General features: G+C 33.7%; 7 protein-coding genes across 7 annotated transcripts in view; 3 read left to right on the forward strand and 4 right to left on the reverse strand.

Moving 5' to 3' along the window:
- Positions 1 to 546: 546 nt before the first annotated feature.
- Positions 547 to 2,491, forward strand: LOTGIDRAFT_157205 (hypothetical protein; the record flags this gene model as incomplete). Its single annotated transcript, XM_009048974.1, has 2 exons — positions 547 to 1,341; positions 2,021 to 2,491. 2 exons carry the CDS (start codon positions 547 to 549, stop codon positions 2,489 to 2,491), a joined length of 1,266 nt encoding a protein of 421 aa, XP_009047222.1.
- A 3,585-nt stretch (positions 2,492 to 6,076) lies between these two features.
- On the forward strand, positions 6,077 to 6,505 carry LOTGIDRAFT_157206 (hypothetical protein; the record flags this gene model as incomplete). Its single annotated transcript, XM_009048975.1, has 1 exon — positions 6,077 to 6,505. One exon carries the CDS (start codon positions 6,077 to 6,079, stop codon positions 6,503 to 6,505), a length of 429 nt encoding a protein of 142 aa, XP_009047223.1.
- A 2,273-nt stretch (positions 6,506 to 8,778) lies between these two features.
- LOTGIDRAFT_157207 (hypothetical protein) lies at positions 8,779 to 9,486 on the forward strand (the record flags this gene model as incomplete). Its single annotated transcript, XM_009048976.1, has 1 exon — positions 8,779 to 9,486. The coding sequence occupies one exon, from the start codon at positions 8,779 to 8,781 to the stop codon at positions 9,484 to 9,486; it is 708 nt and encodes a 235-aa protein (XP_009047224.1).
- A 405-nt stretch (positions 9,487 to 9,891) lies between these two features.
- Positions 9,892 to 10,700, reverse strand: LOTGIDRAFT_157208 (hypothetical protein; the record flags this gene model as incomplete). Its single annotated transcript, XM_009048977.1, has 2 exons — positions 9,892 to 10,418; positions 10,496 to 10,700. 2 exons carry the CDS (start codon positions 10,698 to 10,700, stop codon positions 9,892 to 9,894), a joined length of 732 nt encoding a protein of 243 aa, XP_009047225.1.
- Positions 10,701 to 13,659: 2,959 nt separating this feature from the next.
- On the reverse strand, positions 13,660 to 16,188 carry LOTGIDRAFT_157209 (hypothetical protein; the record flags this gene model as incomplete). Its single annotated transcript, XM_009048978.1, has 2 exons — positions 13,660 to 14,705; positions 16,053 to 16,188. 2 exons carry the CDS (start codon positions 16,186 to 16,188, stop codon positions 13,660 to 13,662), a joined length of 1,182 nt encoding a protein of 393 aa, XP_009047226.1.
- Positions 16,189 to 17,019: 831 nt separating this feature from the next.
- Positions 17,020 to 17,904, reverse strand: LOTGIDRAFT_157210 (hypothetical protein; the record flags this gene model as incomplete). Its single annotated transcript, XM_009048979.1, has 3 exons — positions 17,020 to 17,275; positions 17,571 to 17,635; positions 17,701 to 17,904. 3 exons carry the CDS (start codon positions 17,902 to 17,904, stop codon positions 17,020 to 17,022), a joined length of 525 nt encoding a protein of 174 aa, XP_009047227.1.
- A 3,645-nt stretch (positions 17,905 to 21,549) lies between these two features.
- Positions 21,550 to 23,746, reverse strand: part of LOTGIDRAFT_111513 (hypothetical protein) — a gene marked incomplete at both ends in the record, with an annotated part of 46,252 nt that continues 44,055 nt past the window's right edge. Inside the window, one exon of the mRNA XM_009048980.1 lies at positions 21,550 to 22,005. Within this exon, the coding sequence (XP_009047228.1) occupies positions 21,550 to 22,005 (456 nt within the window). The remainder of the gene's footprint in view (positions 22,006 to 23,746) is intronic.

Below are 23,746 nucleotides of genomic sequence, written 5' to 3' on the forward strand. Positions count from 1 at the left end.
AACAGGATAACTTATTTTGTCTTTGACTGGTATTGGTTGAAAAACAAACATATATTTTGGATATTCCAACCAAACAGAAAAATACCCCACATTGATCTAAATTTTTGTTTATTAAAAAGCTTCACGAATTGGTTGTTTTGGGATGTTCGAAAGCTCTTGCTGATTCAGCATTTGGATATTCACCATCACACATAGCAAAAGCATAAAGGCCATAAGAGTCAAATGCCATTAATTTAGTGGACTGCGAAACGAATTTTTTCATCTCTTCGTAAAGACCTAATAGATCTTTGTTAGCTTCTTTATATTTTTTAAGTAAGTGAATTATCTGAGAACTAGCATTCAGCTGAGTGTTTTCAACCGTCTCTAAATACTTTTTCAACTGTTGACATATTTCATTACTTCATTCGACCTGAATTTCGTTATGTTTGCTGAAACTCTACCATCTTTTACAGAGCGTCTAACATAGTGTCTTATATTAATATTACCAACCTTTAAGAGATAGACATTGGTGCTGTGACATTATTTATAATCTTTTCGAGATTCCCAATGTGTTTCGTTAAATACCGTGATTATCTTCAATCACCGACTGTTGGTTCTAAATCCCAATTGAATGATGGTGGTAGAATTACCTTCGAAATAAATTCATTATCGAATTGGTTGCTTCTTTCCGATGCTTATTTCAGATGCGATTTCAAAATTAAAGATGGAACTCAGAATCAATTACCACAAACTAATACAACTTTAGAAAACAATTTCTTTCCATCTTTATTTAGCGAGATGGTTTTGGAAGCTGGTTCAAATGCGATAGAAACAATCAAACACCCTGGGGAATTCGACACAATGTTGAAAACAGTTTTATATCCTAAAGATTTCAATTCAGTCTCGGGTTGGATACCCGATGTTGGTGATGGAAGTGTTTTAAAAGAACCGGTAAGAAATGTTGCAAATGATGCTGATTTAGATAGAGTGAGAGTTGTTGCTCGAAACACAATAGAAAGAGTAGCACGAGCAGCTAATCATGGATTCGAAAAGCGAGTACTTCAGTACAATAATATTGTTGAGAATAATAGGTGGGGTAATTACGTAAATTGGAAATTATATCCTTTATTCGGTCTGTTGGAACACAGAAAGGTTTCCATAGGGTTACCACATAAAATTCATCTACAAAGAGAAATCAACGATGATAAGATATTCTTTGGAGAGAATGGTTCAGATGCAAAATTAGAAAAAACGAATCTCCAACTTTTCATACCCGTAATAACACCATCATTTGAAGTAGAAACGAGAATATTCAACTCATTAACTAAAGATATTGAAATAGCTTTTCTTCTTCGTAATACGGTAGGTAGCATGACTTTAACGGGAGAATCCACTACGTGGCCAATCACTAACACTATTAAACCAGCAAGATATTTAATGGTTGGTTTAACCATTCCTCGACACTTGAAAAAGGATAATATTTCGAAAACCGGTTCGAGTCAATTGCGTAAGTTTTTGTTTTACTTGTTATAATTTTTCACATCATTGTTAGTGTTATTTATCACCTAAATATATATTTTTTTGCATTTTTCATCTTACTTTATATATCCCCAAACCCAGTTTGACTTATTTGCATAATTTGATCCCAACATTTTCACGCTAGCATATACAGTTTCCTCCTGTTACATCCGCTGTACATTCCCTTCTAACCCCAAGTTTTTTTCATTATGCTCCCCAACTACAACAACCACTGGCAAGAAGCCAGACAGAGAAACACTAATAGTCAACCAAACCAATATCACGTACCCTACAACGGCCCTGTCTTCCATCGACCTCTACCACCTTCCAATCGCCGACCACAACCAACCAATCCAGCTATATCCCACCCCATCGCCGACCTACCTACAACACAGCCTACCAATCAAGAGGTAACCATCGACCTGACCAACAACAGAAACGACTACCAGCCCACCGACGCCAACCAGTCCCCACTCATAAGGAGGAAGAACCCTTTGTGAAGGTGTTCTTCTAAGTTTTGCAGTGCCTCCGTCATTTGGCAATCCTTACCCTTCAACAGCAAGGCCAACCAGCGTTTACCTTCAAACGCAAAGTCTCTGAGTTGGATAGTTTTATCCGTCCAGCAATGAAAACATCAGCTGTCGACGCGAATATTAGATCCCTCAATCGGACATGGCTCTGTAAGGTTACGCAGGTCCTGATCGACCATTACCAAACCACACTTCAAGAGAAGCTGACCACCATTCGTACCAAGTCTTTATCATCACCTGCCGTCGACCGCATCGTTTCTCATGCCCTGTCCTGGGCCCGTCGCTCCTATGGGAAACGTCTCACTCAAGCTGTAATCTCCAAATTCTACCAAACAATCAACGAAACAAAAACCAGAGTAACCATATCTCTACCAACTGAAATGGTCACTACACCTGCACCATCTAGAGCCACCACTCTGCCGAACCAAACGCCTAAAACGAGCCCGAAGTTCACCTACTCCTAGTCCAGCAGACATAGGTAAACGCTCTCGTAGAGAGGGCACACCCCTTCTCTTTTCACTTTCAGACTCGTCTTCCCCTTCCACACCATCTGAATCTTCACCACGTGATCCAGGATCCGCCAACCTTTCTTCCTTCTGTGCGTTTTTGGACCAGCAAACCACCCCTCAGTCTCCATCCAAGTCGAGACGTGTATCCAGACCTTCCCCCCCTCGAACCAGATCCCAGTCCGTTCCCAATGCTACAATTCTAACAGCTACCAAACCAGTACCAATCACACCGTCGACGACCATTATATCCGCTACCAAACCGTATTATCACCAAACCAAGGACAAATCATTATGGAAACTACCTGCTCTAAAGAAATCTACCTTAATAATTGGATCATCTAACCTGAATCGAATTACCAAAACCAGTTCAGACACCGAAATACATTCTTACCCCGGTGCCCAAATCCATCACATACAGTCAATCCTGGAATCATACGACCATGATCCCAAACCGACTACCATTATTCTTCATGTAGGCCTCAACAACCGTGATTAGATACCAAAGACCTCCTTTAACCAAGCCCAGAAATTAATCGCCACAGCCAACAAAACCTTCCCAAACTCCAAGATCCTCTTCACATGTATACCCATATCAAATAAAATCTCGAAGAAAGCACAACAGAACCTCAGCACTCTCAACAACATGATGAGTCCAGTATCAACAGCGCAACAATCTTACCACCCTACGAAGAAGAATTCGAAACAGTTGATAATCTTCATTGGTCTCCAGAAACAGCAAACAGCATCTATTTGTTTTGGATACACCAGCTTCAAGCAACGAGTAAGTCTTTAAACTAATTACTGGGGATAAAAATACTGAGAGGCCACCGCTAGGCCAAACTGTAGTTAACTTGAGCCGCAAAATTCTCACACCCCTTCAGCATTCAATCTTAAACCGTGGACTTAAGTTTATTCCCGCACCAAAGATAGCTAACTTGAATTATCTCCGACGATCCATTGAACGATTTCAACGAAATCTTAGCTGCACATATTTTTTTCGAAACCACCCCCCACGTGGTGCTAGAACAATGTTTATTCCTAAATCCACGTGGACACCCCCTCAGGCCGCCATCCATCCTGAAATATTGAAAGCATTTGCGAGTATGAATAGCCAAACAGTGAACCTTTCCATAACACACGAAAAGCCTAATCTCACACGAGTGGAACGTGAAGCGTTAAACTTACTTAAGAAAGACGATAGCATTGTTATTAAAAAGAGTGACAAAGGTTCATGTTGTGTCATTCTGAATAGGGAGGATTACGTTTCAGAAGCAGAGAATCAACTGAATAATCCTAAACATTATGCCATTTTACCGAAACCAATTTTCAAAGAAACTGCTGACATGATTAATAATATTCTTGCCGATTTAGTCAAAACTAGTTATCTCAAACAGAAACAATATAACTATCTGTCTGCCAAACCCGATTGTCGCGAGAGACATTTGTACACTTTGCCTAAAATCCATAAGAATCCAACCAAGGAGTGGTTTATCTCGAATAAAATCCCTAAAGGCCGCCCGATTATATCTGACTGTGGTAGTGAGTCATATGCAGTGTCACAATACATTGATCATTTCTTACTACCTCTAGCATGCCAACATCGCGCCTACCTTAAAGACACAACCGATTTTGTCAATAAAATAAAAAATCTTCGAGTTCCCTCTAATGCTATTTTAATTTCTATCGACGTTTCTTCTATGTATACCAATATCGATAACACTACTGGTTTAACGGCAGTTCGTAAAGCTTTTAATAGAAACCCAGATCCAAACGATTTCACATTTAATGGTAAAACATATTTACAAACTTCAGGGACAGCAATGGGCAAACGATTCGCCCCTTCGTACGCAAACCTTTTCATGGCAGAGTCGGAACGTGAGGTGTTGCCCCTCTGTCCATTTGACCCACTTTTTTACTTACGCTTTTTGGGTGACATTTTTATGGTTTGGACTTATTCTATCGAACAGTTTTGGGAATTCTTTGAAATTCTCAACAACCACCATCCTTCTATCAAACTAACCGCAAACGTGAGTGACAAAAGCATAGACTTTCTCGATACCACAGTCTTTAAGGGAGATTCCATAGCAGAAACAAATAAACTGGATATTAAAGTGTATTTCAAAGAAACTGATACTCATCAACTCTTGCACAAGAGCTCCTTTCACCCAAAACATACCTTTTCTGGTATAATTAAGTCACAAATTTTACGATTTCATCGAATTTGTACAAGATCTTCTGATTTCAACCAAGCCTGTACAATTGTTTTCTCAAAACTGAAAGAGCGTGGGTACTCTAAACGATTTTTACGAAACATAAAAAATTCCACCTTAGCACAGATAGCAGCTAAAAACAGACTTTATGCCGAAGTTCCTCCAGGTTTAAGAAGTGCTCCATGTTTGTCCAGTAGATGCAAAACATGTCCCTTTATATCAGAAACTCATTATTTTGTAAGCAACTCTACGAATAAAAGGTACCCAATCCAGGAACATCTAACATGTGAAAATTCGAATGTAATATATTTAATTTCATGCAAGAAATGCCCCAAACAATATGTAGGAGAAACTAAGAATAATTTACGAACTCGCTTTAATGCTCATAGGTCAGACATCAAATTAAAGAAAGACAAGCCTGTTTCTAATAATTTCAACCTCGACCACCATTCAATAGACGATCTCACCCTAATCCCAATTAAGCGAATAGAAATTGACTTGCCCGAAGATGAAACTACCAAATTTCGTCAATCTAGGGAGGCCCATTGGATTGAGACATTGAATACAGCAAGACCTATAGGACTAAATATTCATCATAATGTAGGCATAGCACCCTTTGTTGTCCCGTTTAATACAACCAGCAATCGAGCAAGCAAGATAGTTCATGCCCACTATAAGAGCCTTCAAAAGAAATTCCCCCATGTCTATAAGCAGAAAATGATAGTTGCATATTCAAAAAATAAGAACTTAAATGTTAATATTGTTCATAGTAAACTAAAAACAATCAGTACATAACAGATACTATACTTCTCGCCCATCGGGCGAGTTATTTTTTCTAATCAGAATAAGAACAGAAGAAAACCCAATATCAAGACTCTTAATCCTAATTTCTAAATAAAGTGTCTGCTCCACCTTAGGCCTGTACATTTGGGAGAATCAAATCCTCCCTTCCCCGAAATCAAAATCCTTTAATCCATAAAGTTCAAGTAAGATTAAACAACGATAATTATACTAACCAACCTTTAACAATTAATCGAACCACAAAGGATTATAATGAATTGTATAGAAACTATAAAAATATGTGTGAATTATTTGGAAATCTACCTCAGTTTGAATATGTAGATTTTGCAATTAATCATCCAATCTTCTGTTTTGATCTATCAGCTCACCAAGAAGATCTTTTCAAAACAGGAGTCAACATAAATATTCATATTGAAAAAACACAAGGAGATGTAACAGGTTATTGTTTATTATTGGAAGAAGCAAAACATTTAATTAAAATAGCAGATAGAAGAATGATAAGAATTGAGTAAAAAATACACCTTTAAAAATGAAACCAGAAACTTTAGTCAAGAAAATAATAGAAGCTATAGAAACAGCTTCACCTACTACAATAACTTATAATGGTAAAAAAATCAGCATAACTAAAAAACTTATTGATAAATATAAATATTATAAAGTCAGAGACGATATAGACTTAGAAAGAATTGACGCGAACGCAAAAGAAGGTGGATTTATATTTTCCCTAACTTTAATATTTGCTGGTATTACCGCGGCGGCTACAGTGGTTGGTGCTACAGCTGGTGGAGTAAGCGTTGCCAACGAAAAGAAAGCTGCTATTGCAGAAGTTGCTGCTTCAAAAGCGGTCGAAGAAAAGAAAGCAGCCGAAGAACATAGACATAATTTAAGATTGGAAAAGTTGGCAGCAGAGGGTAAAAACCTAAAACGGAAAAGAAAGGTTCAGGAGTTGGAGATATGATAGGCACAATGAAAGAATTTGGAAAAAGATTTAGTGAAGAAACCAAGAAAACTGTTAAACAAGGATGAAATAAATTAGTAGATAGTATTCACACAGGAGAAATCAAAGTCAAACATAAGGGTAATGGAATATTTTTAAAAAAAATATACACACTGGAGAATGAATATTTCTTTCAAAGTATAAAGGAGAAGGAGTTATTTTTGGAACAAATTAAAATAATAAAAAATGGGCAAAAAATATAATCATTCAGAAATATTTCCTAATAACCCAATGTTCATGTATATATGCGGTAGTTCCGGTTCTGGGAAAACTCATCTCTCGTTTAACATGTTGACAACACCAAACCTTTTAGATTTCGATTCTTTGTATATCTACACAACAACACCAGAGCAATCGTATTATCAATTTCTCAAAGCTTTAACTACCAAAGAAGGATGTTCAAGATCTATTTAAATATTACGAAGAAAATGAAGAAGAAGTGGAAATAAAAGATATCTTAGATATCGAAGGAAAGAGTCCAACGGATATAGAAGTTTTTCTTACGAAAATTGTTAATGACCTAGACTTGTCTAATATTTATAGCAAACTAAAGAACTTAATATTGTTTGACGACTGCGTAGCGGAAAGAAATCAAGCTGTTCAACAAGAATTCTTCACGAAGGGAAGACATCATAACTGTCACTGCATATACCAATCCCAATCTTTTTACGGGATGGATTCTATGTTTATTAGAAAAAATGCAAATTGTTTTTTCATTATTTGAATTAAACGATAAAGATTTATCTCAAATCATTCAGTCGATAAATCACGGAATAGACAGATGCATTTAAAAAGGTTTGTAAAGCTCAATGGAAAAACCCAGATGATCATGGGTATATATTCGTTAATACTAGAAAACCTGCAGGTGAAAGAGTTATGCTCGGCATATGTTAATTTTATTTTTTTAAAAATGGATAATTGGAATAATATTTTAAAAAGAAATAAAGAATATATCAAAGCTAAGAATAAAATAAAGACCCAAGTTGAAAATAACTCGGATTAACGGAAAATCTACAAACTCTATTTCAACCCATATTAAAATCTCAAGGGGATATTAAAAAGAAATTAGAACCTAAACAAATTCAACAATCACCGGTTCCTTCTATAGAATATTCCCTTAAAGATGATGAAATCATGAAGTCATTATATGATATAAATCATTATTTTTCAAACCCTGACCCAAATTTACCAAAGACCATTTCACCAATTGTTGATAATGAAGGGCTATTGTTTAATGGATTTAGAATAAGATTTAGTGGAAATTCACCAATATTCAAAATCGATACAAAAGACTTTATATTTACATTAACAGAAGGATTAATAGATTTAATGAATGGCGGGGATATTGAGATTGCCAAACTCAAGGATTTAGTAGAATACTTAAAATTTCTGTATATGATAAAGAATAAGCGCAAAACAAAAAGATTGATGGCAGTTGAAACATTTTAAATAAAGTTATTCCTTATGAAGAGGAATCAGATGATTATGCAGAAGATTATCCACCAATCATACAAGAAATAGATGAATTCGAAGATATGGTATCTGGAGAAGGTATAACGTTTTTATCCGAGGAACTACTTAATAGATTACAAATTATATTAGCGGCAATGAAGGAAGGACATCGATCACACAGACAATATAATGAAGTAAATTGTATATGAAAAAGACTCCTAGAAAAAGGTATCATAGATAAAAGTGATTATAAAAGCGTGATTAAAGATAGCTTGCCAGGCAAGGTAACATACGCCCACTGGCAGCTGTCAGAAATGACAGAAATGATTAAACAGTCTTTAGTGACTACAGGGTTGCACAATATAGCTAATAGAGTGAAACATCAAGTCAGACACGATATTTCGGTGAAAAATTATCCGATCATCGCGAAAATCAATAGGGATCATCTTCATAATGACATTGACACACAAAATAAAAATCAAAAGAATCTGTAAAAAATTGTAGCCTGTAGAGTGAGCACGAGTTGCACAATATAGCTAATAGAGAAAATCGTCAAGTCAGACACGATATTTCGGTGAAAAATTATCCGATCATCACGAAAATCAATAGGGATCATCTTCATAATGACATTGACACACAAAATAAAAATCAAAAGAATCCATAAAGAACTGTAGCCTGTAGAGTGAGCACGAGCCAAATGTGAACGGACGGACGGACGGACGGACCGTCGGACCGACGGGGTGATTACAATATACGCCCATCTTACGTCTGGGCGAATAAAAATGTCAAATAAAGAACAACTATTCGTCATCACCTCAAATAAATCAGACACTAAATTATCTCTAGATTATGAGTACGAACTCGATCGCAATCAAGAATATGAATTGGGATTAAAGTATTTCTCTGTTTACAATTCCATTAGAAATATCAACGAAAAAAATAACCAAATAAAAATATCAATAGATAACGGAGTTACGTTCACAACCATACGTTTACTACCAGGAAGCTACGAATACATAGCAATTAACGAATACCTATCTGAATATGGAGGAAGTGTCAATGGTAAAAACAATATTGAATTCGATGGTAATTTGAATCTGAACAAAATAAAATTGATATTAAGAAATAATAGTCAAGTTGATTTCAACGTAGAAAATTCATTGAATACGTTACTAGGATTTGATAAACGAGTATACACCCAATCCACAGTAGCACCACACAAAGCTAATATCGAGAATGATATCCATGTGATAAATATACATTGCAATTTGATAAACGGTGGATTTTTCAATAAATACAAACGTCAGATTATTTACAGTCTTCCAACATTCACTGTACCGATAGGATATAGAATTATAGAGAAATCATTTCAAACGACGTATTTACCACTTAATTCCTTTATGATTAAATATATAAATCTGAAAATCAAAGATGGTAAAAATAGGTTTATAGATTTTGGTACGAGGAAATTGTTATTCAACTTCATTTAAAACAAAAAAATTAACACTCTTCATTCTCTTCTTGAATAGTTAGATAATCGTGATCATCAAATTCGTAGTTTTCATCTATGTTCAATTCTTTTCCGTCGTTGTAAGGATACATGATTCCTTCACTGTTTGGTGCTTTCCTCTTAACGAGATTCAGATAACTTCTAAAAACTTTCTTTTGTTTATCATCATCCTTTGGAATAACTACTCCATTGGTAAAACTTTTTACCCAAGGTTTCTTAAATTCATTCGTTACATCGAGTCCACTAGCTAATCGAATATAATCTTCTACGGATATCTTATCTTTAGATTTCGGGGAAGGGAGGGTTTGATTCTCCCAAATGTACAGGCCTAGGGTGGTATAATTCCACCATCACCGTAATCATTCTTTCCTTTACAATAAACATTTTAGGACACCAACCCAGCTTCATTTGATATATCCCAATTGCTAGACGAAATGTATAAACTCTCGGTATCCGTATAGTATATTTTCGGTTTATAAAATCCATCTTTCACGTGAATATTCATTATTTTTTTACTGTGGGATAAAACGAATGATCCCAAATGACTAGGTGTTAATCTTGTAGAATCCTTAGGAAGAATAAATTCTTTTGCTTCTTCATTTATCTCAACTATATATTGACTATCATTTACTTTTTCATAGCTTTTGACGTGTGAATCATAGTTGGCTTTTAAAGTCGCTTCACTCCATAGATGTCTCGATGTAGTTATATCCTTCTGAATAGATTTACCATACAACGAATTGCCTAATAATTTCATGCAATTACTACCTACCATATTACCTTCTCGTTTATATTTATTTCTTAGATCTCTCAAAATTAAAATATAATCTCTATAGGGTGGAGTTTTAAAATTTTCTTCGTAAACTATACCATTTAATATTTTAATAATTCGTCCACCGGCTTTCACTATTTCTTGAATATCGACCGATGTTAAAACGTCGTGACAGAAACCATTTCTAAACCTGATTTTAGTGCCAGTTTCCTTTTACCTTCTTTATTCGTGATGGTGATTTTATCTTTAGCTGGTATGGGTTGGAAGAACATGTTTTTGGGATATTCAAACCAGACTTTTAAAATAGCAGTTCTAGGTCTGAATTTCTGTTCATTAAAGAGCTTGACAAATTCTGTATTTTCTTTCGGTAGAAGTGGTCTACCACTTTCCGCTCTCGGATATTCGCTATCTAAATCCGACATGGTGGAAGCGTACAAACCGTTAGCATCAAAGGCCATTAGTTTAGTACATTTTATTTTTTTAAGTCTCGAATGAACCTCCGTTTTATCTTTCGTGCTAGCGCTATATTCTTTGAAACCAATTAATTATATTATTAGAGTCACTTGCACTGTATTCCTTTAATATATTACAAATTTCATCCATTTTATTCGTTTCAAATGATTTTCGATTTGCCGAAACTCTTCCTCCTTTAATACTTTGTCTGATGAAATATCTTATAAAAGGGTGAGTATGTGAGTAAACTTTTTCTACGTTTTCTTTTTCGGTGTGTTTCGGAACCATTCTAGTAGTTTCATACCATTCTTCTTCAATCATTTCTTTATCGTAATGATATAAATAATACCAACCCTTTAAAGATAAAGAAGGAGTCGTTAGATTATTGGAAATATTCTGAAATACAACTTCTTTCATTGCTTGATTGTATTTTATCAAACAAGCTCCGAGACATAACGTATCTCTTTTAGCGTAAGGTTCCCATTCGTGTCTTAAAGATTCTCAATTATCTTTAGTGTATTTTGCAATATTAACATCCTCGATCTTTCTCAAATTCATTGGTAGATTAGATGAATTCCCCCATGCTGCCAAACTAGATGATTACTGTTGATAGGAACATATGAAATTAATATTTTGCAAATAATTAGAGTTACCCTTTATTTCTTTCTGTCTTTTCCATTTTTTCTGTAAATCTTCGTCGGTGAATGAATTAGTTAAAGGTAGAGACAGAATTCCTCTGGGCGTTTTTAAAGGACATTGTGTTAGTTTTTTTACGTTTTTGATCTTGATCCAGTTATCAAAACCGTTAGCGTTATGAGCAATTAATGTTATTCTTTTTTGATCTATTTTTCCTAAACGTTGTAACATTTGACCGATACAATCTATACCTACAAATATTTCTACTATATTAGTCATGAGTTGGTTGTAAAATTCTTCTGGAATGGGATCTGTCGGCTTTAAATCTGGAAAGAGATTCTGTTTAACATTTTTCTTAGTTCTTCTAAATTAATTAAAGTGCAAGAATAAGGTATGGCTTTATTTTCGTTATAGATTTCGCAATCCCACGCGTATAAACAATCATCGGGAATGGTTGGAAAAACATTTAGTTTTAGAGGTGAAACTTGCGTTACCGCATTATCATCTTTACAAGTTCTCCATACATTTTCATCGTAATTATCTTCTATTTCTTTAATGCCTAAGGTTTTGTTATTTCTTCTTATCAAACAGAAATGTTCTTTGTGTAAATAAAAAACCCAATCTAATTCTTCGGATACTTTCTTTGGTTGAAAATGTCTATGTTTGGGCATATAAATTTGAAAATAAGTATTAAATTTCTTATTGAATTCGCAGATTCTAGCAGATGTCATAACTCCTTTTCGGTTTGATCTTGAAAAACTGTTGATGAAATCTTGAAAATCTCTCGTGTAGTCTTCGTTTAAAACACGATTAACGCACTTTACAAAGCAGTACCATCGCTCGGTATATAACAATTTATACCGATATATTCATTTATCTTTTTGAGTAGGGTAACACCACTACCTTTTTTTGATCTTTTTATTTCTTTGAAATTGTTTTTACGAAAAATCATTTTTCCTGTGAAATACCAATCAGAAGCATCCGATTTATTATCCACCGCAATGTAGAAATTGACAAAAGTTTTGGCATTAAAACCTACAAATTTTATGTCTTGTTTGAATTTTCCATCTTGAGTTATCTCTCCTTCTATTTCAATTTGACCTTTAAATGTTGTAAATTCATCAGAGATAAGATTAATAACATTGGAAAAACGTTCATTTGTTATGAATTTTTCATCGCCTAAATTTTCAATTTTATTCATATTTTTAAAGCAACTATTTTTAACTAGGAATTTTTAACTTTTATTGATGATATTTCTACATCATATTTATCTAAAATTTCATTGAATTTTTCTAATTCTTCAACTGTTATGTTTTTGTCTTCTCTCGATCTTTCGAAAAATATAAACAATTTATTAAGATATGTATTTAAAATTTCTGTTTTCCTTTTATAATGAGCTTTGTGTTTTGATGTAAAACCTGAAGTAATCAAACCACAAGATGAAGTTTGAACGGCAGTGAACGCGGCTAATACAGTTGGGAAGCATTAATCCACCGGTTACGGCTGTTGCCACCGTTATCCCTACTGTTAGAACTGTGCTTAATGTTTTGAAAACAGAATCGATTCTACTCCATGTTTTTCTGCATTTGATGAATTGTTTTAGTTTGTCTTTTAGTTCGTTTTGTTTTTCTATCATGTATTTTTGTCTACTTTCGAGTTCCATTTTTTAGGTAATTAAATTAAGTGAACTTCTGATAAAGCTGCTAGGTGTTTATTAATAACAACTTCTACAGTTACTAACGATAATTGTTCTTTCGAATCATTAATCTTATTCAGATGAACTGAAAATCTTGGTTTTTCAATATAGATTAATATATTAACATATGCATCATCTCTTATTAAAATTTTTTGATTTTGTTGACTTTTATGAATATCAATGAGGTAAATTTACCATTATCAACAAATATAGTTTTATGTATTCAAAGTCTGTCGTTCGTGAAAACATATAACTGCTTATATCTTTTTTTTGTGGTTCTGGATTTTTAATAATACTTTCTGATGGTGGAGTTTCAGTTTCCAATAACATATCAAAATTACTCAATGAAAGTTCATCTTCTTCATTATCTGGTATGATTAACATTCTAAACTTATCTATATATTTTCCACTTGTTTTAATTTCATATAAGTGATCTCTCTTGGTGTTTTCAAGGGTAATTTCTAATTCTTTAGTTTCTACATTTTTTATACCATTGTTAAACTGAAGAACTTTGCGAGCGTTAAATTTTTTAAAAAAAACGAGAGTTTTGTCTGAAGAATATTGAATCGACTTTTACCTGAAAAAGAAAATTAATTTCAATTAAAGTTTCCTTGGAAATTAAAAAATAATGAAGCATAAGTTTCATCATCTGAATCAAAAATACTATTGGGGTGAATAGTATAATTTGTAACAGAATATACTCTAATATATGCTTTAAACCCATATTTTTTAAATTCATAGTCAATATTATCAGTAATAGAACCATCACTAAGATTCAAACTTCCAAATGGAAGATTGAAATAATATGATTCTTTCATGAGAAACTTTTTTTCTAATGCGACTATATTTTTTTCCTGTTTCAAAACTAGGTTATTAATAGTGGTTATCTGTTGTTGAATAACAATGTCATCAATGTTCTGTATTTGTTGATGAATATAGGTTTTGATTTCGCTATCATCTATGTTTTGTATTTGTTGTTGAATATAGGTTTTGATTTCGCTATCATCTATGTTTTGTATTTGTTTTTTAATATTTGTTAGATCTTTTTGTAATTCAGTGTTAAGTTTAGTTTCCAGAGCATTTAATTCCTGTTGAAACGTATCTTCATTTTCATCTGGAATGTTATTTATCAATTGTTGAATGTCTAATTTTTGTTTTGCAATCTTATCCTCTAATTTAGATATTAATGAAATTAAATTTTGTAACTCAGTTTTATTCGCTACGTTGACCAAATCCTTTTGAATAAAACTTATTAATCTTTTTACCTCTTGTTGTAGTTTAGTATCATTAACAAAATTTTTATTATTTAGTTGACGTTTGAAGAATCTTTTCACATTACTTATTTTATCTTCTAAATGGTTTTTATTTACTTCAATTGAATTTATTTGATCCCGTAAATATTTCTTGTGAACGGCGTCATTATCGTTTTCCGGAGACTTTAAATTAGTTATGCTAAAATTGTTCATATCTAAATCACCTTGAAGAGTATCAACGATTTGATCCACAAAGTAAGGTTTCGCTTTATTTATCCATGTTGTACTGTTAGGTTTTTTGGTTTCTAAAGAACCTAATCCAAACTTATTCGCCATTTTTATTGAGTTAAATTTATTACAATTTCTTCGAACTGTTTTCCTAAACTCAACTGATATAAAACCCAAAGTGAAAGCTGACCACAAAACTTTTGTCCCGGTAATTGAATTTGAAATGTTGAACATTTGATTGGTTTATTAGTCAATTGGATTATCTCTTCAGTGGGTTCTAATCCACAAGAATCGAAGAAATAAAAGTCAGAGTCTTTGTACAAAGCAGAATGATGAACTCCTTTTTGATCGGAAGTATGTATATTTGTTATCGCGTAAAATTTACCTTTCTTATATTTCAGATCATTTATTTCATCTCTCATACAATAAATAAAACGGTGATATATTTAACTCATTCGCCCATCTCATAAGTTGAAAGTTTGTGGTTGTATCGGTTCCATATTTATCGAGAAATTCATTCATTTTTAAAAGTCGGTTTTTTTAAATATATACATAGTTTGTGTTTGAAAAAAATTGTATTACATTCTGATAAAACACATTCAATAATATTTTGAACATAAATTTAAATTTAAGAAAGCGAAAATACTTGTCTACATCTCTTAATCTTCTATCAAATTCATTCATTTTTTAAAAGTCGGTTTTTTGAAGTTCGTTTTGATAACACCTTCCTATGATTTGGTCTTTGTCTTGATCGATTAATTCATATGTCGGAGGTGATGTGGTGTTTACTTTATCAACGATAAATATTTCGTTTGTCCAATATCCAACGTAACCTTTTTCGAATTTGCTTTTATATTTGAAAATGCGAACTCGATCTCCGACTTTAAATTTGGGTTTGATATTTAAATTCTTTATTTCATTTTCGTAGTTATGTTGCGCGTTAATTGACTTTATAATATTTGGATTACTCGAGGCTTCTGTTGGTGTGACACCTATAGATGAATGAATTTTGTTATTGTATTCATCTACAACCTCTGGTATATTTTAAGCCATTTTTGAGATTTCAATTCCGTGAATTTTTTGAATAATTTATTTTTTAGAGTCCTGTTAAATCTTTCTATTACTACAGCTTTACCTTCATTATGCGTACTGTAAATTTCAAATCCCAGAGATTTCATATTTTTGTTATAAAATTCACTTCCTTTACCTACCCCATATGAATTAAATCGTCTGACCATATTTCATCTTTTTCAAACACTTTCACTTTTAAAAAGTTTTTAGTTTTTCTAAATTCTTTTTGAATTTCATCCGCTAATCCCATGCCCAATTTCATCTTTGCTTTTAACAGTTTAATGATTAATGCTCTTTCCATTCTCTCTTTGAAAATTGGATTTGGAATATTTTCAAGTTCGATTATCATTTGTCTGTATGCTTCGTGTCTGAAGTTTATGTCTTTGTTTCTGATTAGGGTTTATCGTGTTCGTCTAATCGCAGACCTAACCTAGTACCTGGACCGGTGTAATTATGACCGGGAAGATGTTTTTCTCCGGGATATTTCGCCCATGGAAATCCAGGAAGAGAACCCAATGATTTTTGTATATCTCCTGAACCGAAATAAGTTTTTGGAGCGTGAGCGACTATCATTTTTATCCTATAACTTTAAAACCATTTCCTTTCCTTTATTCTAATCTCCTGTTTCGAAGTTCTCTTATTAGTTCTAATTCTGTCAACTCGTTAGATTGTTTCACTGTGTCGCTTATACTCTTTCCCGCTTCCGCGATTGAGCCGATGGCCTTCGCTCCGGTATAACTTATGTCTGATTAACATAATAATTTATCTTAATATGTTTTTATAAATTTGTTTTTGTTTCATAATACATTATCTTTTTAGAGGTATAGACAGTAGTAATTAATCCACATGAGGATGTTTGAACAGCTGTAAGTGCTCCTAAGATAGCCGGAATAAATAACGGAAGGGATATATATATATATATATATATAGAGAGAGAGAGAGAGAGAGAGAGAGAGAGAGAGAGAGAGATATCATAACATCTTGTAAATTTTGTAATATTTCAATTTCGGTAGGTTTTTCTGTTTCAGTAGTATCCATTTTTTATGAATTGAATTAAGTGAATTTCTGATAAAACAATTTTTCTCATAGACAAATACTCTGTTTTATCTTCAACCGGTTGATTTAGGAATATCAGTTGAAGTAAACATTCTCAAAATCAAAATAAATTATTTCCATTTTAAAAGAATCATGTCTTTCTGTTTCTTCCCTTGTGGTTTACTAAGTATCAATTTACTAATTGGTGGTTTTCATCTTTTATTAATATCAAATCTGGGAAAAATAAACCATACATAAACATATGTTTAAAGTATTCGCGAATCTCTATTCTATAATTTTTTAATTTGATTTTTTTCTCTATTATTTGATATGGTCCAGCGTGAGATTGTACTAAGAACCAGATACTCGTTACTTGTCCATTTTGAAAAAATCATGTGTTTCTGTTTCTTCTTGTTGTGGTTTACTAAGTATCAATTTACTAATTGGTGGTTTTTCATCTTTTATTAATATCAAATCTGGGAAAAATAAACCATACATAAACATATGTTTAAAGTATTCGCGAATTTCTATTCTATAATTTTTTAATTTGATCTTTTTCTCTATTATTTGATATGGTCCAGCGTGAGATTGTACTAAGAGACAGATACCCGTTACGATCCCGTAGCTGAAATGATGAGGAGGAACAGATTTCAATTCATTTAAGAACCATCCATTTTGTAGACAACTCATCATGCAACTCCTGAGGAAAATCAATCGATTGATGAAATGATGGTTCCTTTCAAGGGTCGGTATAGCCAGATTAAACTAAATCTTCGTGGTAAACCCAACCCTTGGGTTTCAGATCTGGTGCCGCTTGAAGTTTACCAATAAGAGCGGAAACAGTGAACTTTGTGTTGCTATGGCTGATGGAGCAACTGAAGCAAAACGGGTTTCAGTATACCGACACTGTTCGTGCTAACCTTCTGCGTGGATGTTCTTTAAAAACAGAGAAAGAACTCTCTAAACTCGGGCGTGGTTTATTGGACTACAGGGTGGAGACACTGTAAACAACATTGTATGGGTGCGTTGGACGGATACTAAAATGTCTACCTGTGTTAATATGCTTCCTCTCGATACTGTTTTTAAACGATGTGATAAAACAACTAAGGTGTACGCAGATGTAACCTGGCCTCTACTCAAAAATGTGCAACCCCAATATGGGGGATCTTTTAGATTCATGTGTGGCACGCTACAAAGTCCTTCTGAAGTCACGTAGGTGGTATGTACCTTTTTGGCACTATATACACCTTGCATGTCGTCAAAGTATGGCTTTGGCACCGTCGTGATATTCAACTACTGGGATAAGATAAGCCACTCATTCTAAGGAAATTCCTGGCCACGACAGCGAGTGGATTAATAGAGAGGTCAATACTGCCAAGAAACGTGGGCGGTCGTCATGGAAAGACAAGGAAGCCCTGTCATTTTTAGAATCTACTCGCAATATCTGATATGATAACACTTTAAAAATTCGAAAATTTGTAGCACTTTTTCTAAGGACAAATTTTGCATTTTTTTCAATTTTTTTTTTGTCTGATTAATCTGAAATTTGGGGTGCACAAAAAAGATCACTAAAGTAAACAAAACGGTACATTCAAATTGTTTGCTTTACTTCCGGTTTAGATAGGAAATTCATTTAAACTCCCGGTTGTTAACTTCCTGTGTAATTTATGTAGGTCAACAAAATTTGGCTGATTTTTAGTAAATAAAATTCTACAGCCGATTATAAACTCTAGACCGGACGTGATTCTTTGGCCGCCATATTGATATGACACACTTTTGTAAAACTCAAAATGGGGCCTCAGGATAAAAATGGATGTGCGTAATTTTGATGTATTGTATCCACAAAAAACAGAATCGTTAATTTCACTTTTGCTTGTTGGCAACTTCCGATTCTAGCTTTTATTAATTTTTACAATTTGTAAATTCGTGGCCTTGACCTTTGATGACCTTGACTTTTATGAGGTCAAAGGTCATTGACCTTAGTTATCGGTTGATATTTTGACATTAGACCTCTGGTTTTATACAGCCATTCCAAATTCTTTGGACTGCTCTAGCACGTGACCTAAATAATCTAGAGGGATATATAAATATTGAAATTCGTAATTTCTTTAAAATTTGAGTGTATTTTGTAAAACTCAAAATGGGGCCTCAGGGTAAAAAGGTCATTGACCTTAGTTATCGGTTGATATTTTTGACATTTGACCTCCGGTTTTATACAGCCATTCCAAATTCTTTGAACTGCTCTAGCACGTGACTTAATTAACCTAGAGGAATATATAAATATTGAAATTCGTAATTATTTTTTTAAAATTTGAGTGTGTTTTTTTTTCAAAAATTCGTGTCTTTTTGAGCTTGGTGTATGTATATCTTATGACCTATTTGATGTGGAATCTTTAAATTTGAAAGACAAGTAAACATTTAGAATATGAATTAACCTATGACAAAAAAAATTGAGATGGGTATCATTACTAATTGTTTACATTTTGGGGCAGGGGCACATCGTAAAGGATACACATTTGTTCAAAAAGGGACTTTGCACAGAATAACCTCATCCATTTTGCGTTTGTTAAAAGCTCGGCTGTTTCTGCTCGATAGTTCAAAAGATAGCTTGCCAGTCAAGGTAATATACGCACACTGGCAGCTTTGATTTTGAATAAAAATATTTGGCAGTACAGTTACAATTACCAATATTCAACCTTCAGACATACACTTCTTTTGAACTTTTTGGCGCGATACTGAATTATATTACCAACTTTCATCAAAATCTGTCAACAATTAAGTCTTACAGGCTAAAACTTGTACGCGGCAATAATATTTTTCTATTTTCGTTAGGGTTCATCTTTGGATAATTACATACGCTCACACCAAGTTTCGTCAAAATCCATCAAGAATTGTGCCTTCAAGAGTGTTTACGTGCTACAAATTGAACGCATTTTCAAGAAAAAAGGCAATAACTCATACCAATTATTTTTCTGATTTTCAATAGGGTTCATCCGTAGGTGACAGCAAACACTCACACCATTTTCGTCAATATCTGTCAATAATTGAACGCGTTTTCAATAACAAGGGCAATAACTAATATTAATTCTTTTTCGATTATTCTGATTTTCAATTAGGTTCATCCTTGGGTGATTACTAACACTCATACTAAGTTTCAATCCGTCAAGGATTGCGTCTTTGAGAGTGTTTACAAGCTAAAATTGAACGAGTTTTCAAGAACAAGGGCAATAACTCCTACTAAATATTTTTCAATTTTTCTGATTTTCGATAGGGCCTATACTTGAGTGATTACAAACACTCACACCAAGTTTCATCAAAACCCGTCCAGAAAAAAGAGCGTTTTAAGAACAAGGGCAATAACTCATACTAAATATTTATAGATTTTTCTGATTTTCAACAGGATTCATCCTTTTCTTTACCAAATGTATATATACCACCCCCCAAATCTATACTTCGTCCGGCAATCTTAGATTCCTACAAAATGCAGCAGATTCCAAGAAGTCGTACACAATATACCTGGTCAGTTAAAATAGACCTACCTGACCTCACTGACCATTGGTCTATTAGAAATGACCATTGCCTTTTCGTCGAGAGGCTGTACAATTTTAACACCAGTGCTATGAGAGTATATTGGAATGGTGCTGACTATATCAAAGTAATCTACAATTACTAACATATAGATATATATATATCATTATAACATATTTAACCTTAAAGGTTGATTTTTCAGAGTCTCTAAAGTCCCACTCTGTGCCACATGTGGCTCTTGTTCTTTCTTTCCGATTTTTCCACAGGGCACACATCCGAGGCACTTACAGCTGGGGCAACATTTCTACATTTGTGGACCTTCTGTAGTGGCAACGTTGTTAATTTTGCAAACCCATATTTGCACATAACCAGCAGAAAATAGGCTTTAGAGGTCACATTATTTGGGTGATTTTCTTTTGGTTTTCAATTTAGGAATCTGCATGATGGCAGTTAAAAAATTTCAGAATTCGAAAATTTTGCCGCGTACTTTTTTCGGCCGAATTTTGCAATTTTTGACCAAAAGAACGTTTTTTGCTTTCTTTTCAATTAATTTGAAATTTTAGGTGCGAAAATAGATTACTAAAGTAAACAACATGGTACAGTCAAATTGTTTGCTTCACTTACGGTTTGATTTTAACTTCCGGTTAAATAACTACTGGTTTGATTTATGTAGGTCAACAAAATTTGGCAGGTCTTTAGGAAATAAAATTCGATTTCGATTTTAAAATAAAACCAGACCGGTAGTGATTCCCTGGCCGCCATATTGATATGACATACTTTTGTAAAACTCAAAATGGGGCCTCATGGAAGAATTGGATGAGTATAATTTTGATGACTATGTAATCTGTAAACAATAAATTGCCAACAAAAACTAGGGAGCCGATTTTTGAATTTCGCTTTTTGCTTTTTGCAATTTCCAGTTGATATTTTTCGAAGTTTAAAACTTTTATATTTGACCTCCAACCGGTTTAATGGCTGTCTGAAACAGCAAAATTCACAACTTTGGACTACTCTAGCACGTGACATAATTAACCTAGAGGGTTGATTTGTCAGATTTTTAATTAGTTATATATCGTGACCTTGACCTCTGTTGAACTTCCCCTTTACAAAATCAAATGTCATTGACTTTGGCTATTCGCTGATACATTGATTTCTGATGTCTGACATATACTTCAGGTTTCGCAACCTTCGACCATTAGACTGACTGGCACGTGACCTTATTAACCTAGAATGTTGATTTTTTCATAGACTTTTGCAATTTCCTACATAAGCAAAATCCCACTCTGTGCCATGTGTAGCTCTAGAGTATGTCTGGAATTAAATTTAAAATGTTTAAAAGTGATCAATAAAAGCTTACTTTTTAAAGTACATTCAAGATTGTGCTTTGTTGTTAACCCAATGGGTCATGGATGACCCCTCATTATACACTAGAATGTGTATAAAAATCCCAAATGTTTCATTTTTCCTTATATTGGACCTTAATGTAGCATAAATCTGTCTGGTATATATTTTTGACTTTAAATTGTTGTCATACTTTTCATGGAATAATAAATTTTCACGATAATTTAAGATATAAATAAAAATAAACTTACATAGAAATGTTATGTATGAAGCACTGTGGATAATAAACTTGATAAATGGTTTCCTTATTAGTTGACCCAGAAAACAGGTTGGTATAAGAAGATAACATAATGACAAAATCGGGAACATAAATCCAATCGCTTGGATTATACATATTTTAGCCACAACGTTTTTGCGTCTAAAGCCCGGCAATCCTTCATACCATAATGACGCAAGAAGCTGTTGACAATTTGGATGCGACACAAACTACAATGACAACAATGACAATAATGATAAACAAGTGGTTGCCTAGCAAGATACGCCCACTTTCCTGATACATTTTCAGTATATCAAAGCCGGTCAACAATCGTACCAAGATGTCGTTCATTTAAACAAACACCCAAAATTTAATAAAATTCTGACATAAACTGTCGCCTCTATCACTTTAACAAGCCAACAAATTTTGAGGTGTTTTTACTAAGTCAAGGGAAATAACTCCAATTCAATCTTCACTAAGATCTCATTATAATTGATCACACCAAATTTCATTTAAATCGGATGAAAATTGTAGTAACAATTGTGTTCACAAACAAATTTCAACGCGTTTTTCCTAAGTGCAATAACTGGAAAACCGTTTATCGCAAGATAGCCAAATTCGAACTTATCAAAGATTTCATCATTAGCAATATTCCCACAAATTTCAGTTAAATCGGATGAAAACTGTAGTCTCTATTGTGATCACAAACAATGTTAGTTGTCCTGTTCAATACAACCAACAATCGAGCAAGCAAGATAGTTCATGTTGACTATCCTCCACAGAGAAGGTCCCCCATGTCTTTAAGCAGAAATTGATAGTTGTTTATTCAATGAATAAGAACTTAAATGATAATATTGATCATAGTAAACTCAAAACAATAAGTACATAACAGATACTATACTTCTCGCCCATTGTGCGAATTATTTTTTCCAATTTCAGATAAGATTCAGAACAGAAGAAAAACCAGCATCAGGACCCTTAATCCTAATCTCTAAATAAAGTATCTGTTCCACCCTGTACATTTGGGAGAATCAAACCCTCCCTTCCCGAAATCAAAAACCGTTTATCGAAACTTAAACAAGATCGCATCACTATAAATTATCACACCAAATTTCATTTAAATCGAATGAAAACTGTTGTCTCTATTGTGTTCACAAACAAATTTTGACGCGTTTTTCATTAGACAAGGCCAGTAACTCAAAAACCGTTCATCGAAAGTCCTTCAAATTCGAACTTGTCCAATATCTCATAAATATAAGTGATCACACCAAATTTCCTTAAAATCAGATAAAAAAAAACTGGTGACTATGTTGCGTTCACCAATTGTGGACAGACGGACCGATGGACTATATACGACCACAGTATAATGTATAAAAAATAACCAAAGATGTGAATAGATTTGGGCAATGGGACACAGTTAATATGGTCACCCAAAATATGGTCACAGTAATACGGGCACACGGTATTTTGGCCACAGAAATAAGGGCACAAGGTAATTTGGTCATAGTAATAACTGGACAAGGTAATTCGGTCATATGGTCGTACGATTTTGGTATGTTGCGGCTTGGGACCGCACCTTCTATTCCTGAGGTGGAAGCTCTAACTTCTATACCTGGGACGGTCAAAATGTGTCTCATGTTCACCATTCCTTACTGCCAATGAATAAGACAAATCTTTTATATTAACCGTTTAATTGCTGTACCTCGGTTAAGTAACAAGACATGTATTTAAAATAAAGGCGTAATAAATAATAGGTACATTTCATCGAATTTGTACAATTTACGAAACATAAAAAATTCCATTTGACCCACTTTTTTACGGACGCTTTTTGGATGACATTTTTATGGTTTGGACTTATTCTATCGAACAGTTTTGGGAATTCTTTGAAATTCTCAACAACCACCATCCTTCTATCAAACTAACCGCAAACGTAAGTGACAAAAGCATAGACTTTCTCAATACCACAGTCTT

This window comes from Lottia gigantea (assembly GCF_000327385.1).
Source record: "Lottia gigantea unplaced genomic scaffold LOTGIsca_13, whole genome shotgun sequence".
In the NCBI taxonomy this organism is placed as follows: domain Eukaryota; kingdom Metazoa; phylum Mollusca; class Gastropoda; family Lottiidae; genus Lottia; species Lottia gigantea.